The following is a 26,126-nucleotide window of genomic DNA, read 5'->3' as shown; positions in this document are numbered from 1 at the left end:
TCAGTGTCATCCATTTATGAAACCTGTAAGCCTGCACATGCACGTTCAGTCAGCAGATGCTGCATTAGCATAAACTTCAACCAAGTCTCGTATACCAAACACAAGAATGACTTGCAACAATCACTCACACTTTATTTTAACAGAATCTCATCCACAGTGTTAGAACATGTAGATGAATATGGAGACATGATCAGCAGTTACTTGCACATTTGCTTTCTGATTACAGATTTGAGGTCAGCTGTTTACATGTAACCTGACTTATTACATGGTGTTTACATCAGACAAAACATTTTAAGAGAGCAGTTTGACTTGAACAGACCTGATCAATATGTCATCATCCATTCATCCTCCTCAGTGTCCATCTTTGTATATCGAACAGCTTTTCAGTAGAATAGTTGCGATTATTTTATTTTTCATTATTGAAAGGTGTGTTTTGCGATCACCCTCTACGGAATTTAACAAAAACTGTCACCACCAGGGGGCAGAGTTTCATAAGCACGGTGCTGTTTTCCTTTTCTTTTTCATGCTGTGTCTTTCCACCTTTTGCTGTCTCCTTTGGAAAGCAGGAATGTGCTGCTTTGCTACAGACAGGGGAAACACTGGTTCTATATCACCACACGGACAAAACATTATTACAACCGTGTGCAATGACACTGCAGTCCTGTTGCCCATGAAATGGTTGCTTTGAAGACGTGGACCCGCTTTGCAACTACCTGACGTCAGTTGGCAACTTCAAACAACTCAGTCTGCTGTAGGTCTGTCAGTTTGGCTGGCAAATACATGCACTTTATCTATGACAATACAGCAATTAATGGATAAATCCCCACACGTAAATTCATTTTAACTCTTATATTGTGCAATGAAGCCATTTTGTCTACAGCTTTATATAAATAAGCAGCATTTAGGGATATCTAACTGACTTTTATCATCCCTTGACTTTTCCACCATTACCTGCAGGTTTACACGAGTGGCAAATTTAGTGAAGTCCTTCAGCAGCTGTTTGATGGCTTCCCATAAAAATTACAGGACACATACGATCGTAACTCCACAGACTGCGTATAAAAGATGGAAATAGATATTCATCACTAATTGGTCATTGTAGACTATGATTATGAAACCTCAGCACAAGCATTTTGACCATCATAATCATGTTTTTTTGTTATTGTTGTTGTTTTTTGGGTGGGGGGTAACCAGATGTGGCTGAACTATCTTACAAGGAAAGTTACTAATCAGTGGAAAGAAGCTTGCTCATTAAATGTTAACCAAAACTGGAGCACAGATTCTTGGATTCGGTTTTAAACCATATTTTTTAGATAATTACAATTAAATGGTTTAAGGGGCACAAGCACAAACATAGATTAGAGGACCTCTGTGATGAATAGCAACCAGCCACACCCCAATTATACATGACTTTAGCCTTTTAATACAATTTAATTTGTGTGAGTTTATTCATTAAGTTAATTTTTTATTTAATCTTAAAATGGGAATCTGTGGGGATCGTCATACATTTAAAGCTGGGCTGCAGTTTTTGACACTTTTGCATTGGCTTCATTGTTTTCACCCACTGCGGTTGTTGCTGAGTGGAGCGTAAAGACTGACTAGGGATGGCAAGGACAGCCGGGAGAAAATATGGAGCCAAACTAAACAAATGAGTGTGATTAATGGAATAATGTGGGGATTATAGACAAAAAGCGTGCGCCGGCCTTTAGTTCACAGGAGCACACCCTGTATTGTTTTATTATTAATGACAACATTAACAACATGTTAACATTTCATCGTAGCCCCACAGTGAACTGAATTTCGCCTCGCACTGTAAAATTTAAAAGCTTTTTCATGAGGCTTGTCAGTTGCTAAACGAACTGTGTTTGTCCTTCTTTCTTGGACAGCAGTAACCTATAAATCTTCTCTCTGTATTTGTTTCTGACTCACTCACAGTCTCGCCTCGCTCGCCCTCTCTTTCTTCCCTCATTTGCAAACACTCCACAGCGGTTACAAAGCCGTGCACCATATTTACCTCGTCGCCGCTTACTCTGTAATCTTTCTGTAATTTGTCACAGAGTCACCGGGTTAAGAGTCTTTTCACTTTTCATGTATTTGTAAAGAACTAATAAATGAACTACTTCGAGGTGCCAATTAATGCATCTCTTTGCATATGTCAGATTTAACTGTCATGTATATGTAGACCAACATCCGGCAAAGGTTTCTCTGTGGAAACTGCAGTTGTGACAGATGCTTGGATTAAGAGGCTTTACGGGGGACGTGAGTGGGTAATAATGAGTCACAGCAGAAGCCTTACCTGGAGAGAAGCTGCTTAAGAAAAGTACTGAACCAGAAGCAATCAAAGAGAAGTGAGTGTTGACAAACTCAGATATTAAGGAACTGACTTTCAAATGAAGCAGATCAGTACTTATAAAGTTGCAAGTTTGTTTCCTGATAAGGAGAATTTGAGTTATGAAAGCCTGATCAGCAATCGTTTTCAGCTTCCCTCAGCATGCCGTGGAGATGTATGTGCTCGGATCTCAAAATCCATTTCTGACATAAGCTTCGTCTTAATCAAAGTAATAGATCTGCTGTTTCTGTCTGCAGAGCCGAGGATTGCTTCTGTGCCACTAGAAAGCTGGACGCAGCCTCCACAGAGGCCAAGTTCCTGCAGGATCTGGGCTTCAGGATGCTCAACTGCGGTCGGACGGACCTGGTCAAGCAGGCCGTGAACCTGCTGGGGCCCGATGGCATTAACAGCATGAGCGAGCAGGTCTGGCACCTAACACACCCACGCTCTCCTGCACACACACTCACATATATATAACAACTTTAAAATCCCACATTTGCACAGCTCAGGGGTTGGAGATACAATAAAATGTGGATTTCTAGCAAGTACCTGGCAACCCAGTGCAGTTCATGCACACATGCTGAGCACAGGCTGCTCTCTCACTGAGTAATGCAGCGTGCTAAATTCACGATACAGTTTTCATGCATCTTTCTTTTTTTTTAATACAGAAGGAAAATAATTCACATTTTTAAGAGAGTTTTTCTTTGTGTCTGTTTGTGTGTACTGCACTAACCCTGCACAAATGTCCTGCCGCTTCTTCTCAAAGTAATAACTCAATTTCAAACTCCAACCTTTCAAATTTCACACACTGCAGTTTTGTCAAAGCAGATGCTGCCTCTGGGATACTTACAAGGTGTCCGCCAATGAGGGCAGGAGTGGTAAATCATCACTGCCCCCAATGGGAGCTTCATTTTCTCGATGTTTACTTTCACTTTTACTCGTGGTTTGGAGTTTTTGGGTTAAGAAAACAGCTTATGACAGTAATAAAGGCGTAATGACCAAGCATTCATTTGTGATGATTTGGGAGTGAGACCAGGCTCGAAACACTCATCCAACAACAATCAGATGAACCTACACTTTACAGAAGTGCAAAGATCTCAATTATCCATCCAGTCTCAAAGGCATTTCTTGTCATGCTTCGGCTGTGTGCAGGCTGGATGAGGACCCAATCGCAAACTCACGGAGGCAGGAATGAACTCAAAATTCACAGCTTTATTGCTGGAGAGCAAAACCATACAAACTAAACTGGGAAACTATAACGTAATAGACGGAGAAACACACAGCCATGAATGAGGGAGAACGCGACACAGAACTGAGGGAGACGCAGACATAAATACACAGAGGGTTAACGAGGGAAGTGGGAGCACACGGGGAACACAGGTGACACTGATGATCATAACAAGACACGGCAGGAGTAAACGCAACACTGACGGGAGACTGTCAAAGTAAAACAGGAAGTACACTGAGGTTCAGACAGGAGGAGAGAGAGCACGGGGAGAGCACAGACATAACAGGCTGGGGAAAACATGGAATAAAACACAAGGAGGGGAAACGAGGGCTCACAGATACACAGGGGTAATCAAATAAGGAACATCTTAACAGAACCTAGGAACCACGGCATAAATAAAGAACGAAATACAAAACACACAAAAACTAAGAATACTGGCCCAGGACCATGACATTTCTTAGATCCTCAGGTCTTAGCTTAAAATGAGCTTGCACCTAGTGATAATTTGCTTTATTGATTAACCTTCACTCGTCTAAATTCTATATAAAACCTATAGTAAGTCAGAACCTTGCCACAGGTTTTAAGCCAGATCATTATATTTCAGTTAAAAAAATCATACATTTTATCACATATCTCAGCGAGCTGCGATTAACCACCGCCTAGTTGCCTAAAAAATCAATTGTAGATTGCTGATTGTTTTTCTGTCAATCAACAGACTGATTATTCGTGTAGGAAACAATTAGTATTTGAACGGCAATTCGCCAACTGTGTGCAAACAACAGTCCAAGTGATTTGGCACTTGGACACAGGCAGTGGTTCGTTGGGCTTGTTTCTGGGATATCTGACACGTTCTCGCTCTGATCAGTGTCTGGAGTCCATGACAGATTAAACACCTTGGTGTTTTGATCCACTTCTATCCAACAAAGATTGCAGACGGTTGCGACCGGATGGTGGGTCAGTCTGAAGCAACGTTTAGACGTTAACATCAAGTAACGTCTACGTGAATGCCAGGGTGCAGGGTTGCGCAGCAGAACGTAGATGATAAATGTTTTGCACTTGGTCCACCAGTGGTTTTAACTGGGGATTAAACTGGAATCTGTGTATTTGGTTCAGTTGTGCACCCTTAAGCACCATCGAGTGGATCCCAGTGATGCAGTAATTTCAATCAGCCCTTGAAATATCACAAAAACAGCTTCATATATAAGTTCCTTATTATTTTTAGTTTTAATAACGCATGTGAGCATTTGTCTGTGATGGAGAGCTACATCTTACATGGTGGTTTGTTATTTGTTGGCAACGTAGATGTGTTAGTTCTTGGCAGTAAAAGGACCGTGAAAGCTGCTTCTCTAAGCTGCTGATGTATCACAGATATGTGGTTCTTGCAATAATCCTCATTTTTTGTGTATTTTTGCTTTCTTTTTCACTTTTACAAAAATGTACTTGCCCTTCATGCCTAAACACGCTGCCTGCAACAACTTTCACTTGAGGACAGCAAAGGGATAATATTGAATAAAAGAAAACTGAATGGTTAACTAAACCTGCTCATCATATAAAACCACAATATTTCAGGTTATAACAGCTGGCAGAGCAAAGTATGTTTAAAACAGAAAAGAATAGCAGGGGTTTTATTAATTTATTTCTCCCTCATCCTCCTCCAGATCTAATATATCAGGTGAGCGAGGTGAAGACATCAAGTCCTTTGCATCTCCACGTCATGCAGTGTGACTAAGCCTCGCCCTCTTTAAGACCTCAAGGATCTGATTAAAATCCCTCAGTTTTACTTGCGTGACTAAAGCTAAAGATGCTGTAACCTCTGACTCACTCTGACTTCAGCAGCTGAGAACTGTCTCAAAAATACATGAAATTATTGTTATTTTCTACATTTTTTTTAACATATAATTAAGATGAAGTCATAGTAGGATCCTTAACTTGACTTAATTTGACACACATTTCTTAAAACTCGCACCAACTCCTCTTGGCAATGAAAAAAACATTTTTTTTCCTCTTAATCCTTTCAGCACAAAAATGCATATTTCACAGGTCTGCAAAGGAGTGGTCTCATCCCCACAGCCCCTGCCTCATGTGCTGCTATTAATTGCTCATTAAACACCACAACATGCTGGCAGTGGCCCAGCGGGGACATGAATGTAACCGCATGGATAACAAAGAAAATACAAATATAATAATCAGTGGACCTCGACCAAATGGAATCTAGTAACATTGCGGCAGTGAAGTAACAAATAAACCTGTTACGACTCCAGCTCACTGGGGTAAGGGGGAGGAGCATTAATTAACCAGATGGAAGAGGTTAAATGGGAGTTAATTAGTTCATTTTATAGATTTTTCCACCGGCAACGAAATTTTAGAAGCAAAGCAATCACAAAACGAAGAAGAAGAAAAGCAGAAGTGTGTCGCAGTTATTGTTTGTGGAGTTTTAGTTGAGGACCAGCTATTCAGGGCAAATATATGTGCTCACAAATAAGTCTAAAAGGTAACAAAAGTACAACAAAAACACATGAAAGTGAATCCAAAAAGGTAGAGGGGTAACAAAGGAAAGACAGCATATATAAGCATACACTGAAGGCTGATGGGAACATAATTACTGGAAGAGAGAACAACCAGAGAGTTGGAGAAGACACGGGAAGTAAAACTAGTGCAGGAAATACTAAACACAGACACAAGATTAACACTCGTCATAAAGACAGAAACGAGGGAAGAATTGAGGAAAAAGGAATGAACAGGAAGACAAACTAAGAAATCAAAATTTACACTAGAACAATCATAAAATGTCTCCAAAAGTGAACCAGAAATTCATTCTTCCACTTTGAGCAGAGACACCCAGACCCCCCTTTGCTCAGCCACATGCACCAACTCTTCTGGGGGACACCAAGATGTTCCCAAGCCAGCGAAGGGAGTGTCTAGGGTCTGCTACCAGTGGAACATCCCTAGGTGTTTTGGGTGCCTCCTTTCAATGTGGAGGAGTAGAATCTGTACTCTGAAACGTTCCTGATCTCCTCACCATTTGTCCCTAAGAGAGACACCCTTCAGATCCTCATTTTTCCAGTCACTACCCAGAGGTCAGGTCGTGACCAAACAAGTATCCAAAACTCACTCTGGAAAATATAAGAACCAAAACTTCAAACAATACAATAAATAAATACCCGAGTTTACCTGATGTCCCTGGCCAATGGTCGTACACTCATTGCCGCCTACCTAAAAAGAAAAAAGACAGGAGGCAGTAGCACCTCTCAGCCTAGTGCCAGGGATATGTATGAATGAGAAATGCCTCAGCTAAGAAGAGGCAACACCCAATATCAAGTCACCTTGAACTTTGCAGTGTGCAAACAGGAGGTATGAGTCCTTTTAACAGTTTTCATGGTGCTGTGGATGGAGCCGGGGGCTGGAGAACCGGATTAATCAAAGGTGGCAGTAGGCGGGATGCAGGAGGAGCAGTCAGGTGAAGAAGAGCAAAGAAGCAGATGCGGGGGCTTGCACACACCACCCAGCATACTGATCGCTTAAATTACTCAAGCAGGGAGGAGAGGAGCGACTCAGGGCTGTAGCAGAGCGGCATCCAGCTACAGATTGTGCCATGACCTTCCTGTTCATCCTGAAAGTGGAAGGGGAAAGGATTTTTCTTTTGTTGCCTGCTACTGCAACACTTTTCCTGCTCTGAGCACTGACAGGTCAGGTCAGTATCTCAGTCCCACTACAGCCAAGTGTCACTTGGGAATCTTCACCTTTGACGGTTCGTAGAAATATTGGCTATTCCCAGTGCTGCTAAGTGGAAGTTAATTGTGCAATCTGACTTTCCGCGGTCAATAAGCTGCGCCTAGTTAGGTTTAATTAAGATTTGCTTGGCAATTCTTCACTCAGACTCTAAAAATAAAGTCCAGGTCTGGTTGATTAATGTTTGCTTAAACACATTATATATTGTTTATAATATATTACAAAAAAATGTGAAAAACAGATGCTTGTTAAATTGACAGATTGTATTGACTTATGCTTTCCTTCCTCTCCCCTCACATAAATACGAGCCTGTGACATGCAGGCTTTTATCTCCTTGTAAAGGAGGCTAAATGGAGCAAAAGACCAGACAGCGTTACAGGAGCAATAAAGTAAAAGCTGGAGTCTGCCATAACGGCTAAGAGACATTTCGACCTCATCACGGTGCTCATCGCGGTCCGTCGTCTCTCGCCCTTTAGCCGTCTGCTGATTAAGTAGATTGCTGTCCAGGAAATGTTTAAGAATGAATCACCACTAAGGGAGATCAGTCTTCAACATAAAGCGCTGTGGTGTGTTATGAGTGAGCCGTAAAAGGCCTCTGTTGAGCATAATGGCCCAGATCAGATATATGATTGAAGTCTGTTTTATGGAAGCTCATTTAAAACAGTTAGAAAAGTCTGATAAATGTGAAGATCTCGGTGCCTCGTTTACAATAAAGGTCATTTTTAAGTTGTTGCTGTTGCTGATCTTATGCAATTCTTTGCAGTAGCACTAAGATGAAGCAGCTTCATCCTGCAGCATAATGTGTGTGGGCGTGTCAGAATACTCTGTGCATATGGAGACACGCAGAGATAGAAGAAGTTATGTTAGGAGTTTCACAGCCCACCTTTGTGCTTTTGCCCTTGTTGGGAAGACACGGTTATTTTAAGGGAGTAATGAAAAGGTCCAGTACATAAGATGCTGCGAGAAACTGCCGGATATTTCTCTGAGTTGTGTGCTGTGTGTGTATACTTATTATATCTCACTGCATTTTACAGAACGGGATCGATTGGTAGGCAGCAGTGAAGTTATAGCATGTACATAAAATGGTGATTTAAAGAAAATTATGTGAAGACTTCTAAAAAACGAGCTAATGTTGTGGTTACGGTCAACACGATCGTCAGTGATTGTAGGATTTAGCTAGGTAAGCTACGTAAAAGCCTTCAGGAACAGGTATAGACAAAGTAAAAACCGGAAGTGAAGTGATTGCGGAAGTTTTTCCACAGTTTTCTGCAGAATGTTTTTGCAACTGCTGCAGCAAACTGTTTCCGTGTCATCTGGGAATCCCTTTGCTCCTGCATTGATGTAACTCAAAGATGACTGGCTGGTGCTTTTAGCCTGACTGTGTAACAAAACGGTGTGGATGTAAATGGTCGTCATCATGTTATTATAGGAAGAGTCATTTTTATTGTGCCTTTCTGGTCTGACCATTCAAGGCTCTTAACACCGAGAGTCACTTTCACTGATTCACACACAGATTCATACTTTACTTATTCTGTGCACTTTAAGAGCTTTACCTGGAAACCGTTTCCAGGTAACCCAGCAATGATGATCTTGGACTGAGCACAGAAAGAAACCAGCAGACCAGCAGATAAAAACCAACCACTGTGCTGCAGCACATAGGTGTGCTGTGAGAAATGATCAGGTGTGCTGTGGAAGACTACCTGGTTCCACCTGATTAATACTCTTCCATCCAAGTACTAACCAAGCCCAACCCTGCTTAGTTTCTGAGATCAGTCGAGATTGGGTGTGCTCAGGGTCGTATGGCTGTAAGCTGATTAGTGCTCTAAGTGACCTGCTTGAGTAACGGACATAACAAATACATTCTCTTCCACTAGAGGGCATTACAACTCCTTGCTCTAACTAACTGGGTTACCAACTGCTGGTAAAACACAAGAAGATGAAGAAGAAATTACATATTAGTCATAGGAATGAATAAATATTTGAAAAGAAAAAGTAGTCAGTCAGACCTGGGTCCAAGAGAAAATTCCCACCCAGATGAAGGCCCTAGCATGAGTAGTGGTCAGAAGGAAGCAAAAAAAGGTATACTGGGGACAAACCGAGCCAATTTTGCTATGCCTGGTGTGCGGGGAAAAATAATCAATATGCTTTTTGTGACGTTTTTGCTTGGTGGTGTGCCCTGTAATTTTTCTAATGTGAAATAGTGGCTCCAAAAGGTTTGGAATCACTGCGCTAGAGCAAGGGTGTCAAACATATGGCCCTGGGACCAGAATTAGCTCACCAAAGACTCCAGTCTGACACTGGATGGCTTTGGAGAATGTAAAGGAAGGTATAGATTTTGGACTTTTAACTAAGCTTTAAAGCTTTTCCTACTTACAAAGAATTTCCCCAAGAATGTTCATACTAGAAACCAAGGTTACAAAGTAATAGATAAACATTTAAATAGCAGAAAAAATCCTGGTTATTTAGAATTTTATGGTGGGTCAATAGTTAAATAAAAAGATAAGAAAAGTTAACAAAAACTTTCTGTTATAATCTCAGAGCAGTCTTGACAATGAGGCACCAGAACTTTTTCTTTAATTTTGCACATTTGTTGACTCCCAAAGAGTCATGCTGCTTGTGGCATTCATGTGCCACATAAACATTGCTGCACATGAAACAGTAGCAATTGCACTCAGTGGCCACCACAGGATTTTGCTCTGTGCTCTACCTCGGAAATTGATTGAAAAACAGGACAAAGAGCCAAAATTTGATCCGCCTTTCAAACATCACTGAATCCCAATCGAAGCTAGAATCTCCAAGATGTGCACACCAGCAAACGAAAAGATCCCCTACTAAGGTCTTGGTACCAGACACCACGTGAATCCTTACAAAGTATAGAGCAGTACGTATAAGGTGGTGTACATGAATACGTTTAAATGTTTGTTTTTGAGTTTGACTGAAACCAAGTACAGCAGTTAGTCGTCTGAAGTGGTCTCTTGTTGAACAGCAAACCTCTCGCCTCCTATTAAAATATGCACAACCCACACAGCTGCAATATCTACATTTACAGGAATAACACCAGATTGAAATAACCTGGAATTATTTCTCAAGGCATTTTGTTAATAGCAGTGAAATCAACACTTTTGCATGAGAAATAACAAAAGTGTGTTTTCAATGCAATTCCTTCTCTGTTTGGTAGAGGTCCTAACCTCCAGCAGGAGTACACTTACTGGATGATGAGCAGCAAATCAGAAAAAGGACTCCAATCGAGTGATTTGATTGTAATCCTTGAACACATCCTTAGAAATTTCCCTTGAAGCAAAATCTAATGTAAGATGAATATCACATTTGTGTGAGAAGTTGGCCTTTAGATAATAAAAAAGTGAAATGATGCAGAGCTCATTTCAAAGATCCAGCCTGATTATTCAGTGCATGTAAAGTATTAAAGCAAACTGACCCAGTAATAAATGGTCCAGTCAAATCTCTGCTTAGTCTTTGTTGCCATTCAGATCCTTTGTTATTGTGGGTTTTTTTGTACTTTGATTTAATTTGGCTTTGTATGTTTTTAACAAGTTTGCTTACCAAAAAAAAGGAGGCTAGCAAGTTTCTTCACAAACACCGCTGACACGTAGTCAGATTCATATATCGCTATGGCATTGAAATCCTCATTCTTGTTGAGAGAAAGTAATCGCTGTTAGCATCCTTTAGCTCATTACAGTTACTTTGATCATTAGAGATGGTGTTTATTATTAAATCCCATTTAACTATTGTTACAATAGTATTTGAGGTACTATGTAGCCAAAAAAGGGTTGAAGTTTTTCTTTTTTTCTAACAGTGAGTAAAGTGGGTCACCCAGTCGTAGGCTTCAAGAAGGCAGATGCCTTCACTTCTAAGACTTTAACTTAATCTGTTTTCAACCACCTGTCAGCTCATTGTCAAACTTCTAATTCTGTGCCTTTGGGTTTTCTTAATGCAACATTTAATTAGCATTTTAGTGACAAAGTATCAACGTTTCAGCTATCTAGTTGTTGAGTTAAAGTGAAGTTGAAGAATTTGGAAGTAGTCTTCCTTCTTCATTATTCCATCCACTTTGTAGAACAGCTGACCTGAGGTTCATTGTGAACAGTGATGCTGGTGTTCCAGCAGTTTCCAGTACATGCTAGGCTTGAACCTTGGTGTTTCCCAGATTGTTCCTAAACATCTAAACCAATTATCTAACAGATGGTGACTTTTTAGGGTTTTTTTTTTCCAGACCTTGGTAAAGTTGTGACACATCAGAATAACTTTAGTTTCTGATGATTCAGGAATCTGCAGCTGTTTCGAAATGCCCCCAAGAGACCTCTCCAACTTGTGTAAATATAGTTCTCTTTCTTAGATTTTTCCATCCACTTTGTTTAATGTACTGGTACCACTGTTACACTGGCCTTCTTAGACCTTCATTGAGTTTCTTGGACTTGGTCACTTGTTGTGAGTATGGGTCAGTTCAGTGAGTGCTGTCAAATAAATCCTGTTTATGGTAGCAAAGAGGCCTTAATAGGCCTTGGCTGGTTAAAATGCATTATTGAACCTTCAACACCATAACTCATAGGGTCATGTGTCACAGTAATTATTAAATGGTCAGCCTATTTGGGGGGGACATCCAGAGAGCCAAAGCTTATTGTTCCTTAACCTCCTAAGACCCGAACTTTTCCATGGCAAGCATTTTTAATTTATCTTTGATATTTGGGCACATTGGGACCCGTCCGTCCATCCATCCATTCACTTCCGCTTATCCTTTTCAGGGTCGCGGGGGGGCGCTGGAGCCTATCCCAGCTGTCATAGGGCGAGAGGCGGGGTACACCCTGGACAGGTTGCCAGTCTGTCGCAGGGCCAACACACAGGGACAGACAACCATTCGCACTCACATTCATTCACACATTCACACCTAGTGGCAATTTGGATTATCCAATTAACCTATCCCCACAAGCTGAATGTCTTTGGGCGGTGGGAGGAAGCCGGAGTACCCGGAGGGAACCCACGCAAACACGGGGAGAACATGCAAACTCCACACAGAAAGACCCCAGCCTGATGGTGGAATTGAACTCAGGACCTTCTTGCTGTGCGGCAACAGTGCTAACCACCGTGCCACCGTGCATTGGGACCCGATGAATGTAAAAACAAAGAATCACCAGATTTATTTTTTTTTACCCGATTTTTGTTCCTAAGAAAAATGAGAGCCATGTATGAGGATATTTGTTTTAAATTTTGATGGAACAGTGGCAGTATAATGTCCTCGTAAGTGGACATCAGGCCCTTGTAGAACAAAATTTTGTATTTTGGTCTAAATAACCCAAAAAGTGATGTCAACATATGTGGACGCCAGGTCCTAGGAGGTTAATGTAGGAGGGTGGTGCACCAGTCAGCATTGGTTCCTCATAGAAGGAAATTACTGTCTGAATCTACAGATGTGTTGAGAGGAAAGAATGCCCACTGTTCAACTAAATTTAGACATAGCAGGACGTCTTTTCAGCGACCACCAACGATTCCTTTTCACCTTTCACTCTTTAAACAAATCTCCACCTTGTTTAGACATCTGGAAAAATCATCTCTCCCATCTCTTTCCAACGCCTTTTTGCTGGGTGGAATCTCTGCTACCATTCAACAGCTTCCCATTTTGGTACTATGTAGAAATATGTCATCCTCCCCCCTTTCTTCCCCGTCTCATCCTGCAGGGAATGACCCCTCTCATGTATGCCTGCGTTCGTGGTGATGAGGCCATGGTCCAGATGCTTCTTGACGCCGGAGCGGACATCAACAGCGAGGTCAGTGTCAACTGTCCGCTAGTCAAATGCAGCAGTGTCACAATGATTGCACTTTTTTTTTTGTTCTGGTCTAACATGTTTGTTCACATTTGTTTCTGTAAACAGTGAAACTATGAACCCACTTTGTGTTGCTCTTCCTTCCCCCTCCCCCTATCGTCATTGTCTCACCTGCTCTCAGCATGCTCTCTGTTCCCCCGGCAGCTCATTACACGAAGTGCACCAATAAGCAATAAGCGAGTATCACTGTTTTAACACCGATACAGGAAAATGATCCACTTTGCAGGCAGTTATTTCATTACGTTTTACACTGTAAATCCAGCAGCAATTTGCTTATACCACATCAATAATACATTTCTTTTATAATTGTGTGCACTTAGTGTAACTTGCTACCACAGACTCTGCATGAAGCTTGAAAATCATTGCACCTATCTGTTGTACTTAACAGTGCACTGTTAGAATTCCTGTTTTTCTCTCTGTAGTGTGTGCTTGTATGTGTGTAATCGCTTTAATTTTCAGTTAGAAAATGCAAAAGTAACACCATTTATGGGCTCTCCTTCACCGTAGTGACCTCATTATTGATCACTGTGATTGCTCCATTGCTTTGATGCTTGTGTTAAGTGCAGTATTGACTCAGAAGCAAAGCAGTACCTGTAAAATCAACCGGTGGTTTATAGAATAAGAAAGATGAAGCTAACATAAATTCAAACAAAGTGAAAACACCTCATTTGCTCCTACTGGAGCCTCGCTGTAAAGTTTTATGCAGAGGCTTTGAGATATTTTATCTGTCTGACATTTCAGCTATAACACCAATAAACAGAGGCGAGCTGAATGCTGTTTGCTCTCCAAAAACCATATCCTGCTTTAACTAGAGCAACTGCCCCCACAAAGCGGCTCGGGAGGAATTTTGGTGTGAATACAGCTGTGAAATTTTCACAGGTATAAGAAAGGGCAATTTTCTGTCAAAAAAGTTCAGTTTTTCAGATATTTTGTCCTTTTTGTCTTGTAATACAGATCACTTGTACCTGCAACCCAAAAAAATCTAAAACAGACTCAAAAGTAACATTTCTCCTATCATCCATATGTCCAGATTTTATGTTTTGCCAAAATTTTGAGCTATTTTTCCCAGAACTTTCATTCAACAAGTCTCATTTCGACATAATAACCCCAAATTTTGGCTTATGGGTTGCAAAAATAATGGTTTAGTTTGTTTTCTTTTTCAGGAGCTAAAAGCTTAGAATACAAAAACCACTGATAAAACTGGCATAAGGGGCGAATTGAATTTCCATTGAAAACTAGTGTTTAGGTTCTGATTTAGAGCCTCAGACATGAGTTTACGAGCAGCGCAGCTCTTCATCAGCCAGCGGTACACGTTAAATCAAATGATGACCATTGGATAGAAAAAATACAAAGGTTCACAAATCAACATGCATGTCTTACAGTATGGAGACAATGAGGCCCTGTACTATGAAGCAGGTTCATCAGAAATCTGGATAAGTGCCCCCAAGAAGGTGGTTATCAACTGCTGCATCAACCCAGGTTTTATCACTGTAGTTGTGGTGTTGGCACCATCACACCAGTTGCAAACAGAGAAAAGTGTACTCACACCAGAGAGACTGAAGAAAAGCTCACAGCAGTGACTCCAAAAACATCCCACCAAAATCTCACCTGTGGTAAAAATTTACATGCGAATCCATCTGTAACTCTGTGAGTAATCCTCCTAACAAACAGACAGACTGAGCCAATCACATAACCTCCCTGTGGAGGTAAAAAGTTGAAAAAACAGTGACCTGGATAACCCCGATAATCCCGAGGTAGACGTTGACATTTTGCTTTGAGCGCTTCAAAGCTACACAGTTAAATTCACCTCTGCCGCTTTTAAACTGTAACCGTAATCAAGACCAAATCTGTCTGTGTGGATAAATACATGCACAGAAAAGTAGACCTAAGCTTTCTAAGTAAAGTAAAAATGAGTTAACTTCTTCTCTGCAGTGACAGCCTGTGACTGGCTCTGTTTCTGCTGGAACTGCCTCTTATTATAACGTCATAAATAATTCATTCCTGTAAAAACATAAGCTCTAACAGTCCTGCTGTTGTTTAGCATCAAACCTCAAATGAAACGTGACGTATTATTTAACATCTGTTTGTCCTCCAGGCGACATTTAGAAATAATTTCCTTAATTTACTCAGTGATAAAGCAGCTTTAGAAACCACAGAACAGCATAAGGCTGGTACGGCTGTTTGATTTTATTCACTCGCTGCTTCGCTCGTGAGTCAGCACCGCCCCTCTCCTCGGCGTTAGTTGTCGGTGTTTGTCGTCGGTGTTTGCTGTCAGTGTTGCGCTTTTTCTCTCTTAGTTTCATTCCCCTTTGAAATGAAACGCTAATAAGGGGTGGAGCTGTAGATACAACAAAGTGTGGTGAGAGAGCCTCGTCCAGACAGATGCTCTTTGACGTTTAGAGTGACGATTGAGATGAGAGGCAGGATTCAAGCTGCTAAAGATTTTCTATGAAACTCAAGAGGAAAATCTCCCTGTGCCATCCTGCCCTCCTTTGCTTACACTTCTCCCTTCTGCATACTGCTTCTCACTCCCCCTCTTTCCCCCCATCCCCCGCCCTGAGCTGTGAATGTTAATGGCTGTATATATAAATATATATATATCTCTCTCCCTGAACTTCACCTATGACTTCCCAGGTGCCAAGCACAGTAAACAAGCACCCCTCAGTTTATCCTGAAACGCGCCAGGGGACGCCACTCACTTTCGCCGTGTTACACGGACACGTCCCTGTCGTGCAGGTAGTGATGTTTATGACCTGTAACCATTAACCTGTGGCCCTTGCCCTATCCTTTGTACCAAAATGAGGATAATAATGATGATGGTGATTATTATGATGGTGCATCATAATAATGATGATGCCAAATGACCTTTCTTTCTCCTTCTTGGTCCTTTCTGTGCAGTGTGTATCTCAGTTATGTGGAGAGGGCTTGGCTCAGGATTATGTATGCTCCTAAAATTAAGTGTAGGTCTGACCCAGGCCCCTGTTTCCACCCTAATCTGAAGACTGATCCTGAAGTAAGAAGTAGTAAGAAGCTTGAAGCGCAGCACTGATGCACAGCCCCCAGGGATGCCAAAATTTGAGTGTTTTGTTCAGTTTTAATATATAAAACACATTTTGTTGCAGTCATTACTGTGTGAGCTGACACGGGCTGAAAGCCTGATGAACACCAGCGCCTCCAGGATTTTTTCAGTTATTAATCTGCATCAGCGCAAATCAGAGTTTTGGAGATATAAATTCTTCGTCTTCAGCTCAACACAGACGAATAAGACCCCCACACAGCATAATGATCAAGCATAGCTAGAATGTCAGTGACTTTCTGAGCTGGTTTAGGTTTCCACCAGTTGAGGTTTTTTCCTCTTGCCAAGCCTGACTGTAACATCCCCTCTTCTCCCTCTACCTGTATTTTCTTTCTCCCTGCTCTCCCCCCTTTTTTTGGTTTGTTTTCCTCTTCCTCCCTCCCCTCTTCCCTCCACCTCCTCTGCCTCCCATCTCTGCCACAGTTGTTGCTGGATAATAGAGCGAATGTGGAGGGCGCCCTGCAGGATGGGGCGGAGAACTACACAGAGACCCCACTTCAGCTGGCCGCCGCTGCAGGTAATCGCACACAAGCAGCAAAGGCTCATCTTTAATTTGGGCTTCCGATGGATGTGCACACTTAACCCAAGTATTCTTATTCCCGACCGATGCCCCGTATATGGGATTAGTCACGACATGTTTGACTCCAAGCGCACCAGAAGGCGTTCTCACACAGTTGTAATTAATGCATCACGTTCAATTACTATCTGGGATTCCAGAGTGTAGGGAATTTTAAATTTTAGTTTTCATCACTGTGCTGCTGTATGGCAGAATGTACAGAAGGTATTTTACTCAGTAAAAACGAGCTTCAAACTCATGTTTTATTTTTCTAAGATCTGAGGATTTATTTATATGTTGCATTTATTTATATAAACTAATATATATAGGATTTATTTATAGGATTTATTTATTTATATAAACTGAGGTTGGCTGGCTCAAAGAAATAATTGTACCTTTTCCAGATATAATCCAATATATGAATAATAATAATGGATTGCATTAATATAGCACTTTTCAAGACCCTCAAAGCGCTTTACAATTCCACTATTCATTCACTCTCACATTCACACACTGGTGGAGGCAGCTACAGTTGTAGCCACAGCTGCCCTGGGGAAGACTGACAGAAGCGAGGCTGCCATGTCGCGCCATCGGCCCCTCTGGCCATATAAAAATCCACAAACTGTAAATAAAAGATGGACATAGCTACTGCGACATCAGCCATTTGTTTATGGGCTTTTAAAAAAAATTTCTCATTCAGATTTTTTGTTTCTTTTTTTGTTTCTTTTCTTTTTTTATGTGATTGTGACCATTCCTGGACAGAAGTCTGGATGGGAGACTAGCTCCTTGCTAGCAAGTGGTAGCTTACTTTGTTAGCAAGGTGTACCTTTAGATTAGATTAGATTAGATTAGATTAGATAGAACTTTATTAATCCCTCGGGTGGGTTCCTCTGGGAAATTCGATTTCCAAAAAAGCACAGCACCGACAGAAGTTACAGAGTTATACACACACACATATATATAAATACAGAGACAATATAAATAAAATATACGAAGGGGATAAATAGAATAAATAGGAATAAAAATAAAAATACAAGTGAATTGCACATTTCAAGTATTGAGTCTATTTACTTTACTGTTATACTAAATTGCCATTTTTAGCTAGGAAAAGACATGAAAAAAACAAAAGTAACTTACTTGAGAAGACTTATTTTAGTATATTTCAGTATTACTGAACTATTACAATAAAGAGCTCATCATTAAAGGTCATTAAAGGGCTCAGTTTTTTGGTACTGATGATTTTCAAACCTGGTAAAGACCTTTAACACTGATCACTATGAGGTTTAACGAGGTAATTTGAAGTTTATCAAACTATTAGCTAACTTTACGAACAAGTCACTGGATCTTGTAAGATCAAGTCTGCTTTATAAAAGTTGGACAGTTTAGTCAAAAATAGTCAGTTCTGGAGGCTGCTGGAGGAAATGCAGTTCCACTTTTTTTTATTGGCTTCATTTTAAAATATAAACCCACTGTAACACTTGCTAGCAAGGCTAATCTAGATGTTGGTATATGTAATTTTATGTGTTATTTTTTTATCATAGAAAATGACAAATGGCTTTTAGTACACCTACTTGGTGAACAAGATGAATCTGCACACCTTCAGTTTGGCATTGTCAGTATTTTACGTTTTCAGTGTTTTGTAAATCAACATTTTTTGACTGTGTGTTTTGTTTGTTTGTTTTCTGGGGGCAGGAGTTGTAAATGGCTGCTTATTTTTATGTTTTTTGGTGCAAGCCTAAAGAGGCTGTGACACTGACTTTATTTTCAGCTCTGGGGATTTCTGCTCGTTTTCTACACCAATTAAGCAAGATACACTATTTTAATTAGTAAGCTTTAAAGATGCCAGTTTAAATCCTTTGCAGCACCAGTCAGAGTTTGGAAACACGGTCATCTTTTCAGCTTCTAAAGTGGCAAACCTCACATATAGAATTTGTCCAGTTTATTTGCATTACTCTACATTCAGACCTGCTAACAAGTTGAAATCCGTTCACAAGTGTTACCAAGGGTGGCTTGGTGAGGTGTAGGAAGTCACACTGCCATGGTAACAAGGGATTAAAACATACAACCACAGATAGTAAATGTTTTTCACATCCTTTTCATTAAATAGTAAATGTGGATGAAATCAAGATCAGCTCCAAAGCTAATATTGTTAATGAACAGCAATGAGCGAGAGGCTTTCTAAGACCCAGAATAACTTTATGCAGGTCCAGGCTCGTGTTTTGATGTCTTGATCCCCAATTGGATCATCATGGTTATGGTGTTTTGTTTGATGCTGTGTCCAGTCTGATAATGTCAAGTTCTGGTCTGCTAAGTAGAAAACTCTCCGAGACATAAACCCAGCTTAGACTATAAAATGTGCACAAATAAATAATAATTTATACCTTAAAAAATGAGTATTTACATACATCTACTATATCAGATGTAGATATAAACATAACAAGTTTATTGTAGTTAACTGAAACTAAATACTATGTGCATATATATTTAAAAAACATATAGACAATATCTGTATTGTTTGATAAAAAATGTCATTACAACTTGTTTTTCTTGAGACTTTGGATATCTACAACACTGTGAGTCAACAGCAGTGATTTTTTCTAAATCTTACTTCTGACCTGTGCCTTTTATAAACAATAATTAAAAAGACTAAAATGTGCAAATTTCAAGCAATGAAAAGAAACTAAAATAAATACTACTTTGAAAATTCTGATACATAGACAACTTTTTAACAAAACTGGATTTAGACACAACACAATATTGATAATATATATATTTCCGAAACATAGATAGGAATCGCAGCAACTCCCAGTACTTTTTTCCATATTGGGCCAAATTTACTAAGGCATTGCACCAGTGAGTAAAGAGAAAAAAATACTGTTTCTATTTATAAAGAGAGCACAGTGACTGTGCACAACTTTTGTTAGTAACCCGTAAAACTGACCATGCCTATGAGCAAATACATAGTTTAAGGGATTTAAGGTGGTCACATCACAGATAGACAAGTGCAGTGGGACAGACGGAGACTTCAGGGAGTAATCTATAGAGTAAAGTAAAACTTTGAAGAGGATAGTGGCTGAATTTCTGCTTTGATTAGCAAACGTTACCTACATTTATTATTTGCTGCTCGTGTCCTCGGAGTAAATAGTAACTCTTGCCCAGTGTTGGTCAAGTTATTTGAAAAAAGTAATCAGTAACTAATTACTGATTACTTCCCCCAAAAAGTAATCCCGTTACTTTACTGATTACTTATTTTCAAAAGTAATTAATTACTTAGTTACTTAGTTACTTTTTAAAAACACGATTTACAACCTGAAGAGGTGATAAAGCGATAGATCTTTCAGCCCAATTCTACTTTTTCTGCATAAATCATCATACAAAATGTAATCAAATGGAAAAGTCTCTTTTTTTTTACTTGTTTTATCAGTTTTAATCTTTTAACTTTATGCATCAAGCAAAAATGTAATTATCTGCAACATTCTCTGACTTGAATAAATTAGTTTAACATTTAAACCTATTTTCTGCACATTCCAGCACATAAAATAAAATATTTTTTGTGTTTACACTCACTCTTTCAAATAGATGCAAGTAAAACACAGCAGAAAATAAATAAAGTCAAAGACTCAGCGGTCCTGTTGCTCTATTTTCACCTGTAAAGCAGGACTGGGGGTAGGCGGAGGTTTAACCTGGTGCAGGTGTGCCGCGGTCAGTTGATGAATCCGCGAGTTTCTCTGTGAGTTTCCCATCACGTCGTTGCGCACTCGGTGCTTGCTTGGAAGTTTAGGGGTTTTTTTCGCTGTAAAAAGTTTTCTTCCTACGCACAACGGACACTAATGTTTTTGTCACTTTTTATGGAATCAAACTCAAAGTAAGGTCAGTACTTCCACGCTTTAAACGCTGCACGCTCATACTCTCTCCCACAATCGATATGTGATCCATTGTTGATCTGCACACAGCTGCTGTCACTAACGGCGCACTCGCTTACGTCACGGTCATGAGACATTCTCGCAAAAAAATCACGGTTTTAGTAACGCAGTAACGCAGCGTTCCTACGGGAAAGTAACGGTAATCTAATTACCGATTTTGCAATAGTAATCCCTTACTTTACTCGTTACTTGAAAAAAGTAATCAGATTACAGTAACGCGTTACTGCCCATCTCTGCTCTTGCCCTCTAATATATGCACAGGACTGAAGCTGTACCTTTCAAATGCGGGTGTGTGTGTCCTCCCTTTTTTAATCTCTTCCCTCTGTCATCCTCGTTAGGTAACTTCGAGCTGGTGAGTTTGCTTTTGGAAAGAGGGGCTGACCCCATGATTGGAACCATGTGTCGAAACGGCATCTCCTCCACCCCGCTGGGAGACATGAACTCATTCAGCCTGGCAGCAGCACATGGCCACAGGTGACACAGACAATCGCACAGACACACACACACATGCACTCTCAAGTTCCAGCCAGCCAAGACGTATCCATTACCACAGTATTGATCCATTTACACACTCTGCCCCGGTCCATCTGCCTCTCACAAAATCCTGCAGCACACGAGAGGCAGATATCTCAGTTTCCCTGTCGGACAGCAGGCAGCGATAAGCGCCGCAGTCTATTCGGCCGCTCTCGTGGCTTCGGTTTGACATAATTTCCCTGCAGCTGAGTAAGACAGAGCCCATTAACATTCAGAGCAGCGAGGGCTGTCAGGAAATGGAGTGGAGTGGAAAGCCAACAACACAATGCAGCATTATTAGGACAATCAATTATAGTGTGATGGTCATGCTGCAGTGTGATGTGAGCAGGTTAAAGCTGCATTAGGGCTGTGAGACACTAGATGTTCTTATTTAACATCAGATAAAGTTCATATACGAGCATCAAGAAGCAAACAATAAAAGGATTAATGTAGCTAGTTGCTAACAGTGAAGGTTCCAAGACCCCAGCACACAAGTATTTCTACCTGTGGTATTTTGTCTATCAGTTGCCAGAGTTATTAAACAAGGCTTTGAGAATGTATGTAAAGCATAAGCAGTCATGCAGAAGAGCACAGGAAGATGTGAGTGTACGCTACAAGTATGTCCAAGACAGCGTCCGTAAGTGGTTTGGTGGATTATATTAAAAAGCATCTTGGATGTAAACTTGTAAACTTGACGCATTTTAAAAAACATAAACTGGATCCTGGCCGTGTAGCTATAAAGATAATGTTCATATCTTTGGAAAGGAAAACAAAATATTCCTTTTTCTGACTTTGATTACAGTATAAAAAAAACTGTGTATATGAGGAATATGAGGAAGAACTTATTCGCTAAATGAGTCATTTTGTTCGGTTCTCACTCTGGTCATCTGGATATTACTAGTGTTCGTTTTTATTGTTATGTGCACATATCCATAGGTGTGAAAATTGAGGCGGGCCTGTATAAAGTTTAGTTTGTAGCTTGGTTTTTTTTACATAAGGGTGTAGGTCTTGAGTATCTTTCAGATTTAAAACATTTTTTAAACCATCTGGAGCATTGACGTATCTTGGTTTTGTACTTTTAAAAATTTATTTATTTTTAGAAATAAACTGAATCTAATAAAAAAAAATGGTTTGATAATAATAATGTTTCCTGAATGTCGTATCGACTGGATGGTGATCCATTGTTGGCACTTCCTTCCTTAATCACTAGTTCTTATGTTTTCCAGTCAGTTTTACTTCCTCTTTTTGGGGATTTTTTTTTTTCCATCCTTGTTACCTGTCCGCCTCACCCAGTTTAATTTCACCTGCCTTGTCTTCCACACCTGTTCCCTATCCACCAATTGCCCTCCTGTGTCCGTCAACCACCCACTCCAGTGTACGTGTTTAGACTCCAGCTTCCCTTTGTTCTTCGCCAGATGGTCTTGTTCTCACTGCCAAGTGGTTCGGCACTTTCAAGTCTGGTTTCTTGTTTCTAGTTTTCCCTCCCTGTGTATTTTATTGCCTTGGACTCCTTGCTGTCTTTCATCTATATGTTTAATGGACTTTTGCCTTTTGCCTGTTCCCCATGTGGTTCGTGTGCTTCACTGCTGTATTTTTTTCTTTCTGCCTATCTTCTGACTAATTATTTGGATTCTGGGCTTTTACTAAGCCTCTTTGTGCCTTTGCATTCATTAAACTTGTCAGCTATCTACTCATCAAAATATCCAAGATATTTGTTTCTAGTGAGGGTGGAAACGGTGAAGGTAGGATTTCAGAGACAATACAGTTGTGGGCAGAAGTTTGTATCCCCTCCTCATGGGCATGAATTTCATGGTATTTTGGGGATTTAATTACTTCTTTGAACTTTTCTTTTCCCAGGGTTGAATGATTGTAAAGTAAACATCTTTAATGACTTCAAAAGTTCATGAGTTGGGTGCATTTACTGTGGATTTTCTTTGATCCACACAGAGTATAAAAATATGCATACGGATTAAAGTGTATACATACAGTCACCTAAATATTTTAATAAGTGGAAATGAAGGTTCTGCAGTTGTTGTTTTTTTAACTTGACAAAGCCAAGCTCTATTAAGTTCTTGTTAGTGATTATGATTGACTTCTGGTAGTTTCTCTTTGCCAACATGAAACAAATTTGTTTGACGGCGCTCATTGTCCAAGGAACTCACTGAAGATCTAAGAAGGAGGATTGTAGATTTAAGTTGTGAAGGTCTCTTGGAGTCATTTGTAAATAGCTGCAGATTCCAAGATCATCAGTCCAAGCAATTGTTATATGGATGTGTCACCACCAATTCTGGAAGGAGACCCAAACTGTCACCTCTGATAGGTAACTGATTAGGATGTTCAGGAACCATCAAGGCTCAAGCCTGCCATCAACTGGAAACCTGCTGGAACATCAGCATCACTGTCCACAGTGAAGAGAGTTTCACATCTCCATGGACTGAGAGGCAGGTGACCAAGAAATAAACCCCTGCTTCAGAATGGACACCTTCAAGCTCAACTGAAACTTTCTGCTGCCCACCTGGACAAGCCATATGTCTTCTGGAGCAAGGTTTTATGGTCAGACGAGACAAAGATTGAGCCTTTTGGCCACAATGACAGGAGCAATGTTTGGAAGAGTAAAGGTGAGTCTTTCAAACCGAAAAATACCAGCTTTAAAGCACACTGGTGGTAGCATCATGCTCTGGTGTTAGTTTGCTGCCAATGGTACTGCTCCATTACACAAAGTGGATGGAATTACCAAATTCTTCACTGTCACCTAAAATCAACAGCTAGACGTTTGAAACTTGGACAGGTCTGGGTGTTCCAGCAGGACAACAACCCCCAACATACATTAGAACTGGTTTTTCATTGGATAAAGTAAGCTAACATTAAGCTTGTTTTCCAGCTTAAAGGATTTGTTTGACAGCACTTGCTGGATTGACCAACTCTCAGAACAACAGGAAAGTCCAAAGAACTTAGTGAAGATCTAAGAAGACCAGCGGTACTGGTATTCGTGCCGGTCTACTTTGCTTTTGCAACTAGTATTTCTCATGTTAAAAGTTGACAAATTTTAAAGATATTTCTGTCTCTGGTCATCATAACATTGGGTCATTCCATCCCAAATCACTGTGTACTTTGAGCTTCACTAAAAAGTGCGGACACATATAAAGATTGGTGTGAAATTTTAGCTTCACATGAAAAACGTTTCGTCAACTCACTTGCATGTTTTTGTTTTGGGGTTTTTTTGCTGGGGCACTTTAAATCTGAGGCCATGTTTGAACCCACAAAATTGTGGTGTGAAAAAGTGGGCCAGGATGTATAATTTGGGACAGATACATATAAAAAAAAAGCCTTAAGTTAAAAGTTTAAATATGACCCATAAGCAAGCACCCATTCATTTTTTTTTTTAAACAATTGTTGCATACAAAGCTCCTGTGCACAGTTCTGTCCAGGAAGAGGTTTCTGTTAAAGAACTTGTCTGCACAGAGCCCTGACCTCAGTCCCACCCAACACCTCTGGGTGGCAGTGAGCCACATCTTATCTGCATCAGTAATGCTCTTGTTGCTGAGTGGAAGCAAATCTCTGCAGGTTTAAGACTGTGTGAAAAAGCCTGAAACCAGAAGGATCGAGGTGGTTACTGCAGCTGAGAATATGCAGTGTTTGGGTTTATGCATGCATGCATTGTAATTCTGCTCAAACCTGACAAAACCAGCAGCATGTTAGTACCAATAAAACAACATTTTATGATCAAACAGCCTCCCCTAACAGGACATGATGATTTGCTGCACTTGGACTCCAAACGAGACCCTCCTCGCTGAAGCAGATGGTGCAGTGATGCATTATCAGGCCGCAATCACGCTGTTTATGTTACATGCTGGAGTCCATTCTTCTCAAAGAAGGGCGTCTGTTACTGCTGCGCCGTTGTGTTGCTCAGATCCAATGCAATGTTGATGGAGTACAATAAATTTGGAGATTTGGAACAGTTTTTCTTTTCAGCCTGATCCCTGTAAGAGTCATATATTATCACTCCTACACGCTGGTGATGCAGGTTCAGAGTACAATGGGACATTTGTAGTCAATTAAGAGTGAGCACCAGTGAGAGCTACAGAGCCAAATGGGCTTAATGTGGATTTAATGCAGCTTGTGGGTGTCTAACTTGAAACCATTGATTTCACAGCTTTCCTTCATATTATTCGACCCCAGGCCAGATGTTTACCTCTCGCCCTGACCCTGTCATTTTGTCTCATCTCTCTTCTCTCATCTAGGAATGTTTTTCGGAAGCTCCTGTCCCATTCAGACCAAGAAAAGGGGGATGTGCTGTCCCTGGAGGAGATTCTAGCTGAGGGTTCAGATCCAGGGGAGAAGAGGTTGGCTCCCCAGGCCAATGGTGGAGGGACCCTGCGAACAGGAAAGGCCAGACTGAGGGCCCTGAGAGAGGCCATGTACCATAGCGCAGAGCACGGCCATGTGGACATCACCATAGACATCCGCAGCTTAGGTCAGATTTACTAATGCATGCTTCACTGGCACAAATGCATCGCTCTCCGCTGCCTCCAGCTGTCATGAAGATGTGCTTGTGCTGTCCTGTCCTGTGCTGTCCTGTGCTCGCGTCCTCAGAAATCCCAACTACTCATCCAACCATGAAACGCTCGCACAAGTAGGACTTTTTATATCCGAGGTGATAATAACTCGGTCGAAGGTGTGAGCACGATGACGGAACTGTGTCCTCGGGCAGTGCTCATTTTGTAAATGTGGCAATCATCAGCTTGCACCCCAGCTCATTGAGCACAAGACCTTATGTGGTCTGCTGATTAGGTTTTGATGAGGATTCATTGATTTTAGTCAGCAAAACAACCTCACAGTCAATTTAGTAGCTGTTCTGTACTGTCAGGTTATCAGGTGATACTTTGCAATTGTTGGTTTTTAAGGATAGATTTAAGAATTTTCAGATGAAAGTAG

The 26,126-nt window shown here is 40.7% G+C and overlaps 1 protein-coding gene across 2 annotated transcripts in view; it reads left to right on the top strand.

Annotated features, from left to right (window-relative positions):
* The window catches only part of LOC309692194 (ankyrin repeat and BTB/POZ domain-containing protein 3-A), a 271,823-nt gene that overhangs the window by 232,590 nt on the left and 13,107 nt on the right, over positions 1-26,126 (top strand). Inside the window, exons 5-10 of one of the 2 annotated variants that reach the window (XM_082510453.1) lie at positions 2,587-2,752; positions 12,977-13,066; positions 15,758-15,859; positions 16,623-16,716; positions 21,017-21,152; positions 25,433-25,665. In XM_082510453.1, coding sequence (XP_082366579.1) covers positions 2,587-2,752; positions 12,977-13,066; positions 15,758-15,859; positions 16,623-16,716; positions 21,017-21,152; positions 25,433-25,665 — 821 coding nt within the window. The remainder of the gene's footprint in view (positions 1-2,586; positions 2,753-12,976; positions 13,067-15,757; positions 15,860-16,622; positions 16,717-21,016; positions 21,153-25,432; positions 25,666-26,126) is intronic. The other variant, XM_082510454.1, reaches the window with a different exon arrangement.

Source organism: Aulonocara stuartgranti (genome assembly GCF_965226115.1).
Source record: "Aulonocara stuartgranti genome assembly, chromosome: 17".
NCBI classification, from domain to species: domain Eukaryota; kingdom Metazoa; phylum Chordata; class Actinopteri; order Cichliformes; family Cichlidae; genus Aulonocara; species Aulonocara stuartgranti.
This window is presented reverse-complemented; position numbering and strand designations above follow the sequence as displayed.